The 15428-nt window shown below is 47.5% G+C and overlaps 1 protein-coding gene across 2 annotated transcripts; it reads left to right on the top strand.

Moving 5' to 3' along the window:
* Nucleotides 1-5025: 5025 nt before the first annotated feature.
* On the top strand, nt 5026-15316 carry LOC147231831 (uncharacterized). Of its 2 annotated transcripts, XM_086151000.1 has the most exons (5): nt 5026-5144; nt 6472-7132; nt 7591-7747; nt 8156-10249; nt 10313-15316. In XM_086151000.1, the coding sequence occupies exons 2-5, from the start codon at nt 6485-6487 to the stop codon at nt 14416-14418; spliced, it is 7005 nt and encodes a 2334-aa protein (XP_086007126.1). In that variant the 5' UTR covers nt 5026-5144; nt 6472-6484; the 3' UTR covers nt 14419-15316. The 2 variants fall into 2 exon arrangements, with proteins under 2 accessions (XP_086007126.1, XP_086007125.1); XM_086150999.1 differs by having other exon boundaries at nt 8156-15316.
* Nucleotides 15317-15428: the final 112 nt, after the last annotated feature.

The raw sequence follows: 15428 nt of genomic DNA, 5'->3' as shown, positions 1-15428 counted from the left end.
TTTTTCTGCTGTTGAGTGGCCAGTTTGATGATGCACGCCGGCCAGATTCGATCTTTTTTTTTTTTTTCCAAATCCGCCGTTGTATTCAATGGAAGGTGACATACTTCCATATATTACATTACATTACATTACATTTGGCAGATGCTTTTATCCAAAGCGACTTACAATAAGATAAGATAAGATAAGATAAGATAAGATAAGATAAGATAAGATAAGATAAGATAAGATAAGAACAACTTTATTAATCCCGAAGGAAATTGTTGTGCCAGAGTTACAGAAAATATAACAGTAATAAATAATAAAAAGAAAAAGGCAGAATTAGAAATAAGAATAAACTATAAACTATAAAGTGTCTCAGTGAAACTATAAAGTGTCTTAGTAAACAAGTGATAAAACTATAAGCGTCTTAGTAACAAGTGAGGTAAGGAGTGCTCAATAGTATGATAAAAGGAAAAATTGTAGTGTATAGAGGACATAAGCACTGCAAATAACACTTGCAAATACAAGATGCACAGGAAATATACAGAACAGTAAGCTGGGGTTAGTTTTTTTTTTTCTTTTAAGACAAAAACGTACACATACGTCTACACACACACACACTGCATAGCCTAACCTGGTGCCTAACCTGATCTGGGGCAGCTCAAGCATCAGCGCAGTAAATAGTCCTGAAAGTCCATATGTAAAAGTTAACAGGGGGGGGCTAGTTAGAGACACCGGCGCCGCCTTTTTACAACTTTTCACAAGTCGGTCATGCCCGCGGAGAGCCTCTGCCGAATTGCGTTTTATTCTAAAACCAAAATGAGGAGAGCCTTCTAAAAGCAAACAGCCGTGCAGAGCAGCGTGAATCCGTCTGCTGATAACAGGAGAAAATAAGGATCCATGTGTCGTCGGTGGACGGAGAAGCTGTTATTATCATTGCAAACAATTTCAATTTGAATGACGTCACTCCTCTGGCCTGGTTCTCTGAAGGTGAGATGGTCAGTGAAGAGTTATGTGACCCACTAAAATCTCCACTACATGCAACCTTTGTGTTTACCTTCCCGGGGTCCCCGGTTGGATTCCCATAGTCTGGAATCTCCATTTCTGTGCGGAGTCTCCATGTTCTCCTTGGGTCTACGTAGGGTTCCTCCGGGTTCTTAGGGTTCTTCCCACAGTCCAAACATATGCAGGAGGTTCACTGGAGAACCTACATCATCCAGACATGCGAGTGAAACTGTGAATTTTTAGATCTAATCTCTATATGACATTTGAATGAGTGAATGATTGTGTTTTTCTTAATGATGTCATTATGTCTATATGATTTGTGAATGAGAGGGTAAATGGTCGTTTTTCTTTATGTGACGTTTTAATGAGAGCTTGCATGGTTGTTTGTCTTTAAATGAGATACGCATGGCTGTTTGTATCTACTTTATATGACTAGTGCATAAGCGGGTGAATGGTTGCATGTCTTTAAATGATGTTTTAAGAGGATAAATTGTTGTTTGTATCTATGTGAGGTGTGAATGAATAGATAATTCGTCTTAATGACATGCTAATGAGAGGGTGAATGTTCTGTCTCTACAGGGTGAAGGATTGTATATCTTTAAATGAGAAGGTGAATGGTTGCAGTTTTCTATATGACATTTGAATGACAGCTAGGATAGGCTCCTGCGATCACGACTGCGAGATTATCAGTATGGTTAGCGAATGAATGAATGAATGAATGAATGAATGATAATACCAGATGACCACTTCAATGAAGTCCGGTAACTAAAGTGGGCTTTCCACCGCTAGCAACAACAAACACGCCATTGTGTGCGATATTGGTCGTGTCAGACGGGAATAAAGCGGAGAGCAGGAACAATGTGGAAAAAAAACATCCATGTGCCTCGCAGTGAAACGAACGGCGTTCAGATTGAATGGGATCTAATTGAATAATGGTCCTATCGGCGAACGAGGGGGTGCGGAGTGATTTACCGCGCAGAGGAGTGTGCTTATCTCTCCCCGCGTCCCATGCAGGAAACACTGGGATGTCACCAGGCAGATTAAAAGCTTGGCACAGCTGATATGGAGCACTCAAAATGGACGGGGTGGGGAACTCTGGCCGCGGCGTGAGGGGTTTTGGGGAGAGGGGCTGGGGAGGTGGGGGTGGAAAGGCAGCGTCGTGACCTTATGGGCGCTCTCCGGCATGCATTTATCCAAAACAAGGAATTCCATTGGAAGTGGGAGAAAAAAAAAAAAAAAAAAAGACGGAATCTGAAATAGCAAGCGCATTACTGGTGCGGCCTCGGGTTGTGCGCCAATACATCTGAGGGAGGGTGTCATTTGTAAAACCAGCGGAGGTGAATGTTTAACAACGCCGTCGATTGGCAGATCAGCTGTTTCGCTGATTATCGGATTCGCGGCAGCCTCGGACTTCCAACCGGTTTAGGCCGGCAGACGGAGGCCGGGTGGAATATTCTAAAACGGCGTGCCAAACGTCAACCGCCCGCCAAATAGTATTATTTTCTACCACTTAGCTGACCGGAGGTGGTGGTGGGGGGAGGAGGGAGGGGGGTCGCTCTGCTCCCGGAATTAAGGCAAAACATGCAGCCCGAGGAGAGGTGTTTGATGGGAACACGGGCAGACAGATCTGGAGGAGCAGCTGCACGGAGAAGGCTGCGACAAATATAGAAACAGGACCAGGGCCAAAACATATCACACATTTTTTCCCATTAACAGCATAGGTTTGAATCTAATGTGGCGCCAATTAGTTGCAGTATAGGCGCAGGGCGGCTTAAAAATAGAGCATGGCGGCAGTGGCGACGCACTCGGAACGCGGAGGCGGGTATCTCTGTCGGGGAGGCATGTGACTTCACGCATGATCACGGGAAGAGAAATAACCGCGCTTGCGTCAGTGGCCGGTGCGGCGCGGAGGGTTACGTATAAAACGGGGGCGATTTGGTGCTTCGCTGGCTTTTTTTTTTTTTTTTAACATTCCCCTCTGCCTTATCTCTGCGGCGCGGGCCTGGAATGAGGGGCACGCAGGCCTCCGGCCTACCTGTTTACTCTGCCGGCTTCCTCCATTGTTCCCCCCCCCTCCCGCTTCCTTTGAAGGAATTTTCACATTTTTTTGTTCTGCCGGCTGCCGCTTTGGGAGCAGCTCGAACAGCCCGAACACACGGAGGCCCTCGTCCTCCCGCGACATTCCTGCACCTCTATCTTTACGACTCAGCGGGAATCCTCTCCCCATCGCACACCTGATAACTGCGGAGCGTCCCTTACGCGCCCTCACCTCAGCCTCAGGTTTACTGTGGAATGAAGTCATCCCATGTGGACTAATCCCGCACCCCCTCCCTCCTCTACAGAAATAGACGCGGTTAAGTTTTGGTAACCGTTACGCAACCCGTGATAGGTCAGTGGTTAAGCATATACACGGCCAGTTAATACCCCCCGGTAATAGGGTTCACGCTAATCTACCCGTCGACGTCCACTACCCCCCTCCAGGGATAATTGTCTTTCTAGAAAAAGCATGATATTACGACACGTACATGTGGGCGGATTCTAAAGGAGTCGCCGTCGCTAAAAACAGATTGGTTTATTTTAAATGTGCTTATTTTGGACTAAACAGGAGCTAAACAGGTCTCCTGAAACTGATCGTAGTGTTGTTGCGTTATTGCGTCCCCCCTCTCCCATTGAAAGGGAGTGGTCTTCTTAAAAGTGCTGCAAGTGAAGAGCCCCTTAATCCTTATTATCTTAAGAGGTCCTGGACCGGATTACAACTCGGCACGGAATTCACAAGGAGGTGCCAGTTTACCATCTGCAGCCGCTGGTGGAGCAAACAACGACGGGAGGTCCAAAGTCGGAGGAGTCCGGCGAGGATGCGCGGGCTTCTGCGGTTTTACTTTGAGCGTGAGATCAGATCAATCTGATTAAAAGAATAAACAAAAGAACATGTGCCGCTGACGGTTGTTAGCGCTTCCACCTCGCAGCAAGAAGGTCCCTGGTTGGATTCCCACAGGGGGAGCCTTTCTGCGTGGAGTCTCCATGTTCTCCACAGGTCTGCGTGGGGTTCCTCAGGGTTCTCCTGGTTCCTCCCACAGTCCGAACATATGCAGGAGGTTCTTTTGAGACTCAAAAATTGTCCACACTTAAAAAAAGGAGAGTGTTTTAAGAGGCTTATCCCACCTGATGCCAGCTGCTTATTTACTGTATGTAAATAAGTGTATATATTTTATATATGTATACTTCTATATGTGCATGTGTAAGTGTGTAAATATGTATGTACATATTTTTTTAAACTGCATTGTCACATTTATCGTTTCAATTGTTTCTTTGGATCCATATTCTATGTATATCTATATGTCTGTGCGGCAGACCAGGGCATTTAACTTTTTTATCCGGCCCACTAAACTGTTTTCTTTTAATATGATAATAAGTATTTTCAATCAATATTGAATTTAGAAACTCCTTTTCCTGTGGTTTAATTTTGGATGGATGATTACATACAAAAAAAATGTCGGGACATTTATATGATCATTAATGACATTAAAGTTGAAATTTGATTTCCAAAAAAAAATTGAATCAAATTGCAATTTTCATTTTGTTCAAATTACATGATACCTTGTTGGCTCGCGTATAAAAATGAAATAAGAAATGTGGCCCTCCAGCCAAAATAATTGCCCTGTATTGTGTCCTTGAGTGTTTTGATAATGAATGACAAATAACATGAATAAAATGTATTATTATTATTATTTTGTTGTTGTTGTTGTTGTTATTATTATTATATCAATGGGAAGGTGAGTGGTTGTAAGGTATATGTATGCATGTTTTTCAACCAATCACTTTGTGAGTACAAATTACAGTCATAGTGATTAAAAAAAAACAATTGCCTGCAAAAATGAATGTGAAAGGTAGGAATTCTTGAAAACATTTGATTTAAAAAGCTCAATCCCTGTTTCATGTGTGCGACTGCAGTGACACACCTTCCTGAAGAGGATTTCCAAGCGCTGCACTGGGAATGAAGATTAACTCTGAGCAAAGATTAAGCAAATTAGCCGCGATACTGCCTCCTGAAATAAACTTGTTGTCGAGCGGTCAGTTCAGCGACGCTCGCAGATTCAGCGCACAGAATGACAATTCGCCCACACCATGAAAACACTGGATTTTTTATGATGCCTATACAGGTGAGTCCATTTTGGATTTCTGACATCAGAATTGAATATCTGAGATTTTTCCTGCTTTCACTTCTCAGACAGACCCAAAACTGCGCTTTCACTGTTTTAAGTGTTACTTAAGCTAAATGTTAGCCAAAACATAAAAAAAAAAAAGGTTGAGAAAATGCAAGAATGTGGAATAGAGGTTCGTCGGACAATCAACGCCACAAATTTTAACATCGACCAAATTCCAAAACAAAAGGCAAAGCAGTGTCTGTCTCTGAATATATATTTGGGATATAATTGATCTAAACAGGCTGAGGCCGGAGTTGCACTGTTTAAGTAAAAAAAGAAAAAAATTGACAATCCATACAAGTGATTCTTGTGCACTAAACCAAGTATTCAAGAGGATGGCCCTCGTCTGGTGGCTCTCCCAGACGGCCGGCCCAGCATCCGTCTGGCCCCCGCAGATACCGACATAAACAACATATGGTTTGCAAGACGCGAATGCGTGCACATCATGATGTGCTTAAGTTATCTTTAAACATGCTGCCGTGTTGTGTCTGATTTGTCATGAATATACTTTATCCATCCCTGACGGCCATTTGAGCAGGATTACCTCATGCATATAATCAATCTCAGTCAAATGAACAGAATATTTGTCTGATGACGAAGCAATATTCCAGGTATTTCAAGATGTTTTGGCCTTGCGCAAAGCAGAGACCCATTTCAGCTCTAAACAGGAAATAACAGACCATGAAGCCAGTTAGGAATACTCTAACAGATGGTTTGCTGTGCACTCTTTGTCGTGACTAAACAACGGGGCTTCACTCACCGTCATCATTTGATTCAATTCAACACAGCAAACAATAAACTCATTGCACAAATAAAATCAACCATGGGGCTTGTTTTTCTCAGAGTCAGAGAACTTTGCACCTTAGAATGCAAAAGATGGTAGTTTAAAATGTAATTCTAAGCTTGTATTTAGAATGATGGTGTAACTCCCGGATGTTCACAAATATCTGCAGCTAACAATGTCATAAATAAGTGCAATGAAATGACCTTCAGCGTTGGCTAGAGAAAACAAAACAAAACAAAATAACACTTAAAAATCTGACAGTATCTTGAATCTAAATGGAAAATTTGATATCATTTATCTATTTGTTTCACAAAGTATGAGAAATAGGTTTAATAGGGAGGCGGTAAATCCCTTGCGATGCTAGTAATGTAGCAAATTTGTTGAGTCGATTTCTAAATAGGTCTGCGGGGTTCAAAATGGCCAAACATTAAGGGAGAACCATCAATAAAAAGTCAGTTTTGTCATCACTGCGAATTAAAAAACATGCCTCCCTTCTAGACGATCAGCAACGATGAATGACACGGGACTGCGGAGGATCCAACCCGACCAGTCGTCAGGGAGCCAGCACACCTTCGGCACCTCGCGCCACCCGAGCATCACCAACCCCATCCTCTCCAAGAGGGTATGCTTCTACAAAAGCGGAGACCCTCAGTTCAGTGGTCTCCGTATGGTCATCAACAACCGCACCTTTAAAACCTTCGATGCTCTCCTGGACACCCTGTCCAAGAAGGTCCCCCTGCCGTTCGGAGTGAGGAACATCACCACCCCTCGCGGAGTCCATGCCATCTATACTTTGGATGAGCTGGAGGATGGAAAGTCCTACATCTGTTCCGACAACCGGAAGGTAAAACCTATCAACCTAGCGTTGGCCAGGAAGAAGATGCCACCCTGGTACCACGCCAGGCCCGTTAGCTCCCGCCGCCGAACGGTCCAGCAAGCCAGAATTTTTCCCGGATCAACCAAACACAGGCCGAGGCCGGAGCCGGTCGGCGTGCGCACGCCGAAGAAGCTTCTGGTGTTCCGCAATGGAGACCCCACGGTCAGATACACCGTTGTGCTTCAGAAAAGGAGTTTGCCTACGTTTGATTTCATCCTGGAATATATATCGGAGGTGCTGCAGTTCCCCGTGATGAAATTATACACAGCAGACGGAAGACGCGTAAGTGTTTGCCTTGATTCGTGCACAACATTCCGTGCTATTTGGAATTCACAAAACTTGGTGTAAAGTAAGAACGGTCCTGCACAGGGCAGGTGGGGTCCATAGCGACATTAGCGACCGGTGAAGTACAAAGACCTGCGCTGCAAAGACGTGCATGTCACATGAGGAGGGAAAGTGTTAAGCTTCTTTGGCAACTCCCTCTAATACCTAAAGAAGCATTCTGGGACTCTGCACTGCAAGGCTCCGGGTCAAGGATGCGTTGTAAACTGAGATCCATCCCAAGGAGTGGTTTTGTTATAACATCTATGTAACTTTAGATTTACCATCAACAGACATGCGGTGTGATCCCTGCTAACGTTCCCGGGGACAATTCAATTCAATATATTGTTTCTTAAAAAACAAAGTTGGAGTGAAAACCATGACAGTGAAGCAGAGGCCTGTCATTTTCCCCCCTACAGGTGGACGGTCTCCCCGGTTTGATACTGTGCTCTGGAACCGTGGTGGCCGTAGGGAGGGAGACGTTCAAGCCTGCAAACTACAACGCACAAAGATCTCCGGCCCAGACCAGACAACCCAACAACAGGAGGGGTTCCAGAAGACCCCAGGCTTCAAATCGTACGTGTCCTACTGGAAATATCTCGCGGGGTTATTTAGATTTACGTCGATATATGAGAGGAAAGGACAATTGCAGTCCACAGAACCTTGCCTTATATGACCCATGCAGGTTATCTGCGTTAATCTACCTGCTGTCATGGGATAAAGATTGCTAAAGTGCTGAGGCAAAGGCATTATGCATAACACCATAGATGACCTATATCCATTGTCTAGGTGGATGCCTTCTATTGGTGAGCTCTAAGTACGGTAGATGCACCTTCTTTCTAACTCTTCTGTTTCCTCCCTCTCTCTTCATGCTCCATGGACATCTTCTTCACCTGCTTCTCCTCAACCACCACCTCAAATCATTTGCCACCTTTGATTTTCCTGCATACGTATGTACGTTTACCTTTTTGGCTCGCTAAAAAGGCAAGAAGAAGTCGCATAACGGCGCGTCCGGGTCCAGGAAATTTTCCCCTTCCTCGGAGAGATACATCGTGAATCGGATTCAAAACGCCATGGAGGAGAGCTCGTGTGAGCTGCCCAGTAACCACACCGATTCATTTGAACTGGAGTCCAGCCGTCCGTTGGAGTCGGTTGCAGAAGTGGAGGGTGACGCCTGTCAGGGGCAGGAAAGCACGTTGCCTTCTGAGGATGACATCGAAAAGTCCTTCAGGGTAAACCAAGATGGCAGCATGACAGTGGAAATGAGGGTGCGGTTGACAATTAAGGAAGAGGAAACTCTCCATTGGACGACCACCTTGTCACGCTCCAGTGTTGCCAATCAGTGCGATATGATGTGCTTACCTGAGTCTCAGTCGGCTCTAGACAATTGCTTGCCCACACCGAACCCGCTGGATACAGAACACCCGTCTTCCTCCTCGGACGCCGTCAACAAGGACAAATCTAGAGACGACTACGACGACGATCCCCCCTCACTGGGCAATGGGGCCTCCTCTCAAAGTAGTAATGAGGTGGAGAATCACAAAACACAGCGGGATTTGGTTTCCTCAGGCAGAACCTCAACCCCAGGTCACGGGCAAATTATACAAAAGCAGGCTTCCGTAGAGAGCGTCAAAGCAGTGAGAGCAGGTATCCAGGAGGACATGGTTGGTTCCTACTCTTACGCCGAACAGTCCGAAAATGGAGCCACAGTGGAGCAGTTCTGCATGGTCAAGCAGAGCAGCAGACGACCGGTGCCCAAGCCCAGAAGGTTTGGGTCCGTGGATGCACACTCCATAAGGAGTAGAAACGTATCCTCGTTCAAGTCCACCGGTATGACCGAGATCCTGCAGATTGAATCCAGCGGCGACGAGGTCACCGAAACTGTGCTGCACATCTACGAGCAGCAGACTTGCCAGGATAATTACCTGGCTAATGTTCACGGCGTATCCACGGCCGGAGAACTATTTTACAGGCCGGCTACTTCGGAAACACGGCGGCTCTCCACCGGTCAAGAACCCGTATCCGAACTGTGGAGGCCCTCGACAGCCTCGGAGTCTATTAGCATTTGGAGGGCTGAGAGCAAGTCAGTCGTGTCTGATTTCACTTTGCCTTCACTGCGGACGGATACAGGCTATGCGACGAATAAGCAGCGTCGAACACAAGTTTCCACCCAGAGCAAGGACAAGAATGAAAAAAGAGGGGTCGGCGGAGATGGGGGGAAGTCCTCAAAATCAAAGGCGATCAGGCGACTGATGTCACCAAGGAAAAAGCGTAAAGAGAATTCACCGAAGGTGAGGGAGAAACGTAAGAAAGTGCAAACCTTCTCCAGTGCCGGTTTCATCAAGAGAATCTATGGGAAACAATCGACGTCACCAAAAGCAGGCGTGAAGCTCAGAAAGAGGTCGGCACATCAGGAGGCCAGAAGCGTCACAGCCAAAACTTCAGCATTTCCAGGTGACAAGAGAAAACATAGCCTGAATATGCTAGTGAACATAGAAGCAAGTGAGGGCATTTCGTCTCAAACAAAACAGTTGGAGGCTTCTACGAACAAAACAAGCCAGCCAGGTGGAAGCTCTGACCTCAGTAAAATCTTGCCACTTCCTGCTTTTAACTCCCGCAGCTCGATCGCTAATGAGTACGTGGCAAACTGGCTGGAGAAAGCTCAGATTGTCCCTGCTGCTGGCACGGACCTGGAAAGTGAAGTGTCACAGGCAGCTGCTCCCGCAAAACAAGGAAGTGAGATATCAAAAAGTAATGCTGGGGGAATTACTTCCGCAGAGGATGTAAAGGGTTGGCACAACAAATCGGAGACATACCCGACTTTCAAAACTGACCCACTGACTCACAATGTGCAACAAATGTCAGTGAAACAGAGGATAAGGTCCTTCGAAAACAAGTCAAGTTCCTCCCCGGAGGCTCCTAAAGTCACTCAGCCGATAGGTCATCATTGTGCATCTTCTACAAACACAGAGAACTACTGCGCAAATGCAGTAGAATCCCACTTAAACGACATCTCTGAAAGGAATCCTCAGACTGAAAGGAATACTGCAGAAATACCATCACGCAAGGAAGCAGAGAGTAAGTCAAGACCGACTCAAATCTCAATTCCGGTGTCAAACTCTGACGACACTTCTTATGCAGAGTTCCCATCGCCACCGCCACCTGTGGAAATTCCAACGGACATGCCAACGGACATGCCAACGGGTGTGTCTTCAGACATCAGCAGCCCGTCATACAAACAGTCAATAGCAGTGAGCGGTCAAATATCAGATACTTGCCAATCATCTGTAAATCCTACGTGCGATGGAGCTGTAGCCTACCCCGACTCCTCGATGGAAATGTCGTTGCCGCAGAATGCTGCTCCGCCCGTGCTTAAAGAGGAACCCTTATCCCGATCTTCGTCTGTTAAGAGGGCCCCATTAGTGAGCAATCAGTCTCTTGAAAGGAAAATGTCTCTCAGAAAGGCTTGTCTGGACAGTTATGCTCTATGTGGTGATGACACTTCTTCTGTTTCCATCAACACATTGGCTGATGTTGCTCGGCAAAGTGACGCTTGTGCGGCTGAGATAAAGCCACCATGCAGTTCCGGGCCACGGAACACCGAATCGGACTTTGAGCCGATGAGCAGTCCGTCTTTGTGCGCTTCTTTTTCCCCGACTAGTTTCACCTCTGAAGAGAGAGCGTCGTCGACGAGTATTCCGTCGACTGAGCCTCCGACCTCTCCAATTCACATCCGGTCAGAAGAGACACGAGTGCTGAAGTCACCATCAGCAGTGAAAAAGGCTGAGTCCGTCGAGAAAAAAGTGAACTCCCACAGACGTTTGTCTCCGAAAAGAAGCGTCCGTTTCAAGGGACAGTCCCATGACACTCAAAGTACCTCTCCACAGCCGGCGTCACGACACTCCCAGCCTCATGTTATGCCGAAGATCGGGGCGGGACAAAATACAACAACTGCCAGTCCTTTGCCAGAAAAAAGGCAGGGATGGGACCAGAGACCTTCTCTGCATTCCCAGTCTCTGGACATGGTATCTGCCCCTGTTAGACACACAGCCGACAGCGAGCGGTTCTTTAGAAACACCTACTCAGATACCATGTTCGAGTCCACTGATAGGACGCAGAGCAAAACGTCAGGGCAGGGAAAGTTTCGTAAAACCAAAAAGCCGACAAAATCCACAGCAGGGCCTGAAAGATCCCCAATGTGCGGAAGACCTGTCGAAGACGCTGATCGGACAAACGACAGCGATGTGGATGAGGCAGAAGAGAAACACGTAGCCGACGCACAAATGACGACACACCCGTCCGGACAGTCGGACACCACAACAGCACTGGAGAACGTTTGCTGCTTGATCAAGTCCATCAGGGAAGTCACTCAGAGCCAAACACCGCCGTGTTTGGAGAAGCCCAGCAGCTCGCCCCAATTCTCCTCTCGCGTGGCTTCGACGTTTGGCTCCTCGTCCAAAGCTCTTCTCGCTTTCTTGTCCGTCATGACCCTGAAGGAAGTCCTAACAAATCTGAACAGGGATGAGCTGAACACCAACAGCGTGAGTCGCGACGAGGCTCTAAAAATGATGGAGTCCCTCAGAGAAATCGCGAGTGTTGACGACTCGGTGATGCTACAGAGATGTTTGTCTCACTTACAAAGGTCTGCTTCCAAGGAGCTCCTGGAGAGCTTGAAGGGCTTTCAGGAACTCAGCGACAAATGTCGTGGCTCAACACCGAAAGTGTCCGTGCGAGGACTCGCGCTCGGAGCTTCCTCAGAGCACAACTGTGTCACGGAGGAAAACGTTATTGATGAGATCCTGGACATTCTGGACCTACCACAGACACTGAGGGAAGAGTTAGCTTCTCTTTCAGAAGTAAGGAGCAGCGGGAATGAAGAGGTCTCTTCAGGGGTCTACGAGCAATTGGACTTAAATGAAAATAGTGACGGCCGTCTCCCTGATTTGACTGGTTTTACCGCTGAGAATGTTTCTCAGGAGGAATCAGAAGCTCCCGCTGACCATGTAACTGCAGGTGAGGAAGATCATGTGGCCACACGTCCACCTGTTCGTGATGAAGTTGGCGAGGAAACTGCAAGTGCAGAAGGAACACTGGGAAGAAGGTGTAATTCTGACAGCGAGGACTGGAGTTCCGGGAAGGACGCGGAAGCTGTAGAAGGTCATCGGCAGAAGGCGCAATGCGAGGAAGACGCTCCGGGGAATGGGTTGGCGTGCGATGAAAACCCGGGTTCAGGTGGCGCTCAGCAGGAGGGGACAGAGCAGGAAAAGAGCTGTGAAGAAAACGCATCTGGAGATGAAACTGAGGAGGAAGCGGAACTACAAGTGGAGCAGGAGGAAACGGAGCAGGAGAGCGAGAATGGTGCACGTTGTCACTTTGAGCCACCAGGGGCAAATTACTATGTGGAACTGAGTGCCGACAGGGACGAAAGTATCGCCCGCCCACAAGAGGAACAGCGATGTACCTCGGACGAAGAGCTGCCGGAGAGTGAGCGTAAAGGGCCAAACAACGGGGATACGCTGCCCGACGCCAGCACGTACAACTCAGACGCGGACGAGTCAATTTCATCGGAGGAAGAACCGGAGATCGAACGCGACACACCGGCAGATATCGTCGAGGAGAGGGCATCAAGCCTGGAGGAGAAGCAGCAGGAAGAGGTATGCCTGAACAATCACCAGAATCAGTTAGAGTCTCGGAGAGAGGAGAGGGAGATTACCGTCATATCCGAAGGCGTGGACCTTCACGTTCGAGTTGAACAAAAGGGGTTAAGAGACAGCCAGGATTCGTATTACGTTAAAGACGTTGGCTGCTTGAGCGAATATTCAGATCACTTGGAAGAGAATTATACTTTTGATGTGGAGGAGGACAGCGGCAACGATCACAGAAATTGCGAAGAACTCGAGCGATCCAAGGTCGAAGACGAGGAGATCCGGAGCTCGGCCGAGGAGGAGCTGAGCGTGTACGAGAAGGAGTCCAGCTCGGAGGAGGAACAAGTTAATCCGAGTGGGGAAAAAGAAGGAAGCTGCTCTGAGGCGATACCCCAATCAGTCTCCACCAGGGTGAGTCTCTTGGAGAGACAAGTCGCAAATGCCCAGGAAAGAAAAACTGTCCCAGAAGACTACAAAACTGGACGCTGTTCCCTACGGATCGATCCCCTCCCAGCGGAGGAATCGTCTGAAAAACCCAAACCTCCGGGAGATACCCGTACCAGTTCGGCCCCGCAGTCGTCGCTGTCTTTCAGCTACGACTCCAGTGGTGTCATAGCAACGGAACCGGAGGGAAGCAAGGTGAAGTCAATCAGGGAGATGTTTCTGGCGAGGAGTTCCGCGGATGTACCCCGTGGACAGAAAAACTCTGTGTCCCCGAACAAAACAGAGCTGTTCAAAAAAGAGACGACTGCTCACGATAGCTGTCAGACTTCGAGCGAACCATCCAGCGGGGAGGAGGATTCGTCTCGCAAATCCATCACCAAAGGCTTTGTCAGAAGAACGATCGAGAGGCTTTATGGAAAGTCTGATGCTAATCCCGAAGGGGATGCAAGTGAGAAGACCCCGTCCGCACCCAAACAGAAAAAGAAAGTCAACTCCAGTATCTTCTCCCCATTCCACATAGCTCGATCCAAAGCGGGGTCCGAGTTATCTTATTTTAATTCCACCAATGCACTGGACACCCTAACGGAGGCCACTCAGTGCATGGCTTTTAACGCACAGGTGGGGCCCGGAGACAGCGTGGATGCAGAGAGGTGGCTCCTCAGAGACAGCGCAGTCATCAGGAAGTCCGTCTCGGACCCGATCGGAATCAACAAAACCTTTGCACGCTCTCTCAGTGATGAAGCGACGGGTGAGGACACGCAAGAGAACCCGCCGTATTCCCTTTTCAGCACCAAATCCGAAGCGGAGGACAAGAAAAAGTGCACCTACTTTTCTTTGCCCCATATGAGTGACTCCGAGGCGTGTCCGGATGACACGAGCACCGCGAGCAAACACGGCGAAGGCGTCGTAGACGCGAAGGACGGTTCCGTCCGTTCCGATCCAGGGCCAGAGTGGAACGGCGTGCTGCCCGGCGCCATCCTGACTGACTTTAAAATGATGGACAACAAAGTTCACCCGCTGGTTGAACTCCCGGACGATCACGGGGTCGTGGTGGCGCAGCCCCGGAAAGGGCAGGGCGCCGTTTGCAGAAGGCCGCAGGAGCCCGATGTGCTGGACCTGCTGTACAACTTCTGCGGAGAGCACTGCCCTATCCTGTGAAAAGAAAAAGACTCATAAATCGAGGATTACTTTTCTTAGTGTACATGGACTTTCTTGTTACAGGATGCTGTCTTCGGTGCCTACATTTTAACGTTGCCATAGCCTTGGCATTTATACACCAGGACATGTTAACCCAACTTAACTAAGTGTTACATGTCACAGCTGCAGAAGGCGGTGCGGTCAGGTTCGCCCGGTCCGATGCAGTCTGTCAGTATATTTGCCATGCGCAGTCCAGGGCAGCTCCTTTCTTCTTCAAGGTTGCCTGTCAACAGAACCCGCACTTGGAGCATTACAGTAATCTTGTTTTGAAGCTCTTAAAACAGATCAAGTCCCAGCAGATGTCAAGCAACAAGGCTAATCCTCAGGGAGGGTCAATTTGCGGTTGCAGCTCTGATTTTGGGCCTGAAGTTCAGGTCAAAATGGTTTCTTTTCTTAGTCACAAAAGGGATTCTTCAACAATCAGTTTGATGATAGCGTGTTTATTTGTTGTGTAAGGCACTATTTTGAAATGTTTGATTAGATGCCTATGCTTAGATACCTACGGTAGCCGGTTTCATTCGTAGAATTGATTCACGATCTATGGCAGCTGTAATACCCTTTGTATCTTTAAATTGAAGTGTGAGAATAAATGTGCTCATTTTTAAATGGTATTTTCCATTTATTCAGACCAGCTTCAGTGACAATCAACACCTTTTGTCGCTCTTGAAATTCAAATAATCAACATGTTGGAGTGGGAAAAAAGTCAAAGTGCTAAAGATACCTCAGGAGGCACAGCTCAGTTGTTTCTTCCCGCTGATCCGAATCAGATCTCCAAGGAGCGGAGACCCCTGTTTTCTCACCCTCCGTTCGAGGAAGTATCCATGTTGTTCTAAGGTTGTTTTGTTTCGCGGACGTTGCGATCGAGCTGACCTGTGTTGTGACAGGAGTGTCGAGGAATGCACTCAAGTAGGGGTGTGTTTAGATGTACAACTACAAAGAGAGAACATGCCAGACATTCCCACGTTAGATCT

Source organism: Fistularia commersonii, chromosome 8 (genome assembly GCF_037954325.1).
Source record: "Fistularia commersonii isolate RoL2024-O1a breed Wild chromosome 8, RoL_Fcom_v1.0, whole genome shotgun sequence".
NCBI lineage: Eukaryota > Metazoa > Chordata > Actinopteri > Syngnathiformes > Fistulariidae > Fistularia > Fistularia commersonii.
Note: the sequence above shows the minus strand (reverse complement) of the source record. Positions and strands in the feature narration are given on the sequence as shown.

What these genes read in the sequence shown, in the direction of transcription:
- LOC147231831 (XM_086150999.1), top strand. Translation starts at nt 6,485, where the DNA reads ATGAATGACACGGGACTGCGGAGGATCCAACCCGACCAGTCGTCAGGG. An exon ending in ACACAGCAGACGGAAGACGC is followed by an intron (nt 7,133 to 7,590) that starts GTAAGTGTTTGC and finishes TCCCCCCTACAG; the next exon opens with GTGGACGGTCTCCCCGGTTT. An exon ending in AAGACCCCAGGCTTCAAATC is followed by an intron (nt 7,748 to 8,155) that starts GTACGTGTCCTA and finishes CTCGCTAAAAAG; the next exon opens with GCAAGAAGAAGTCGCATAAC.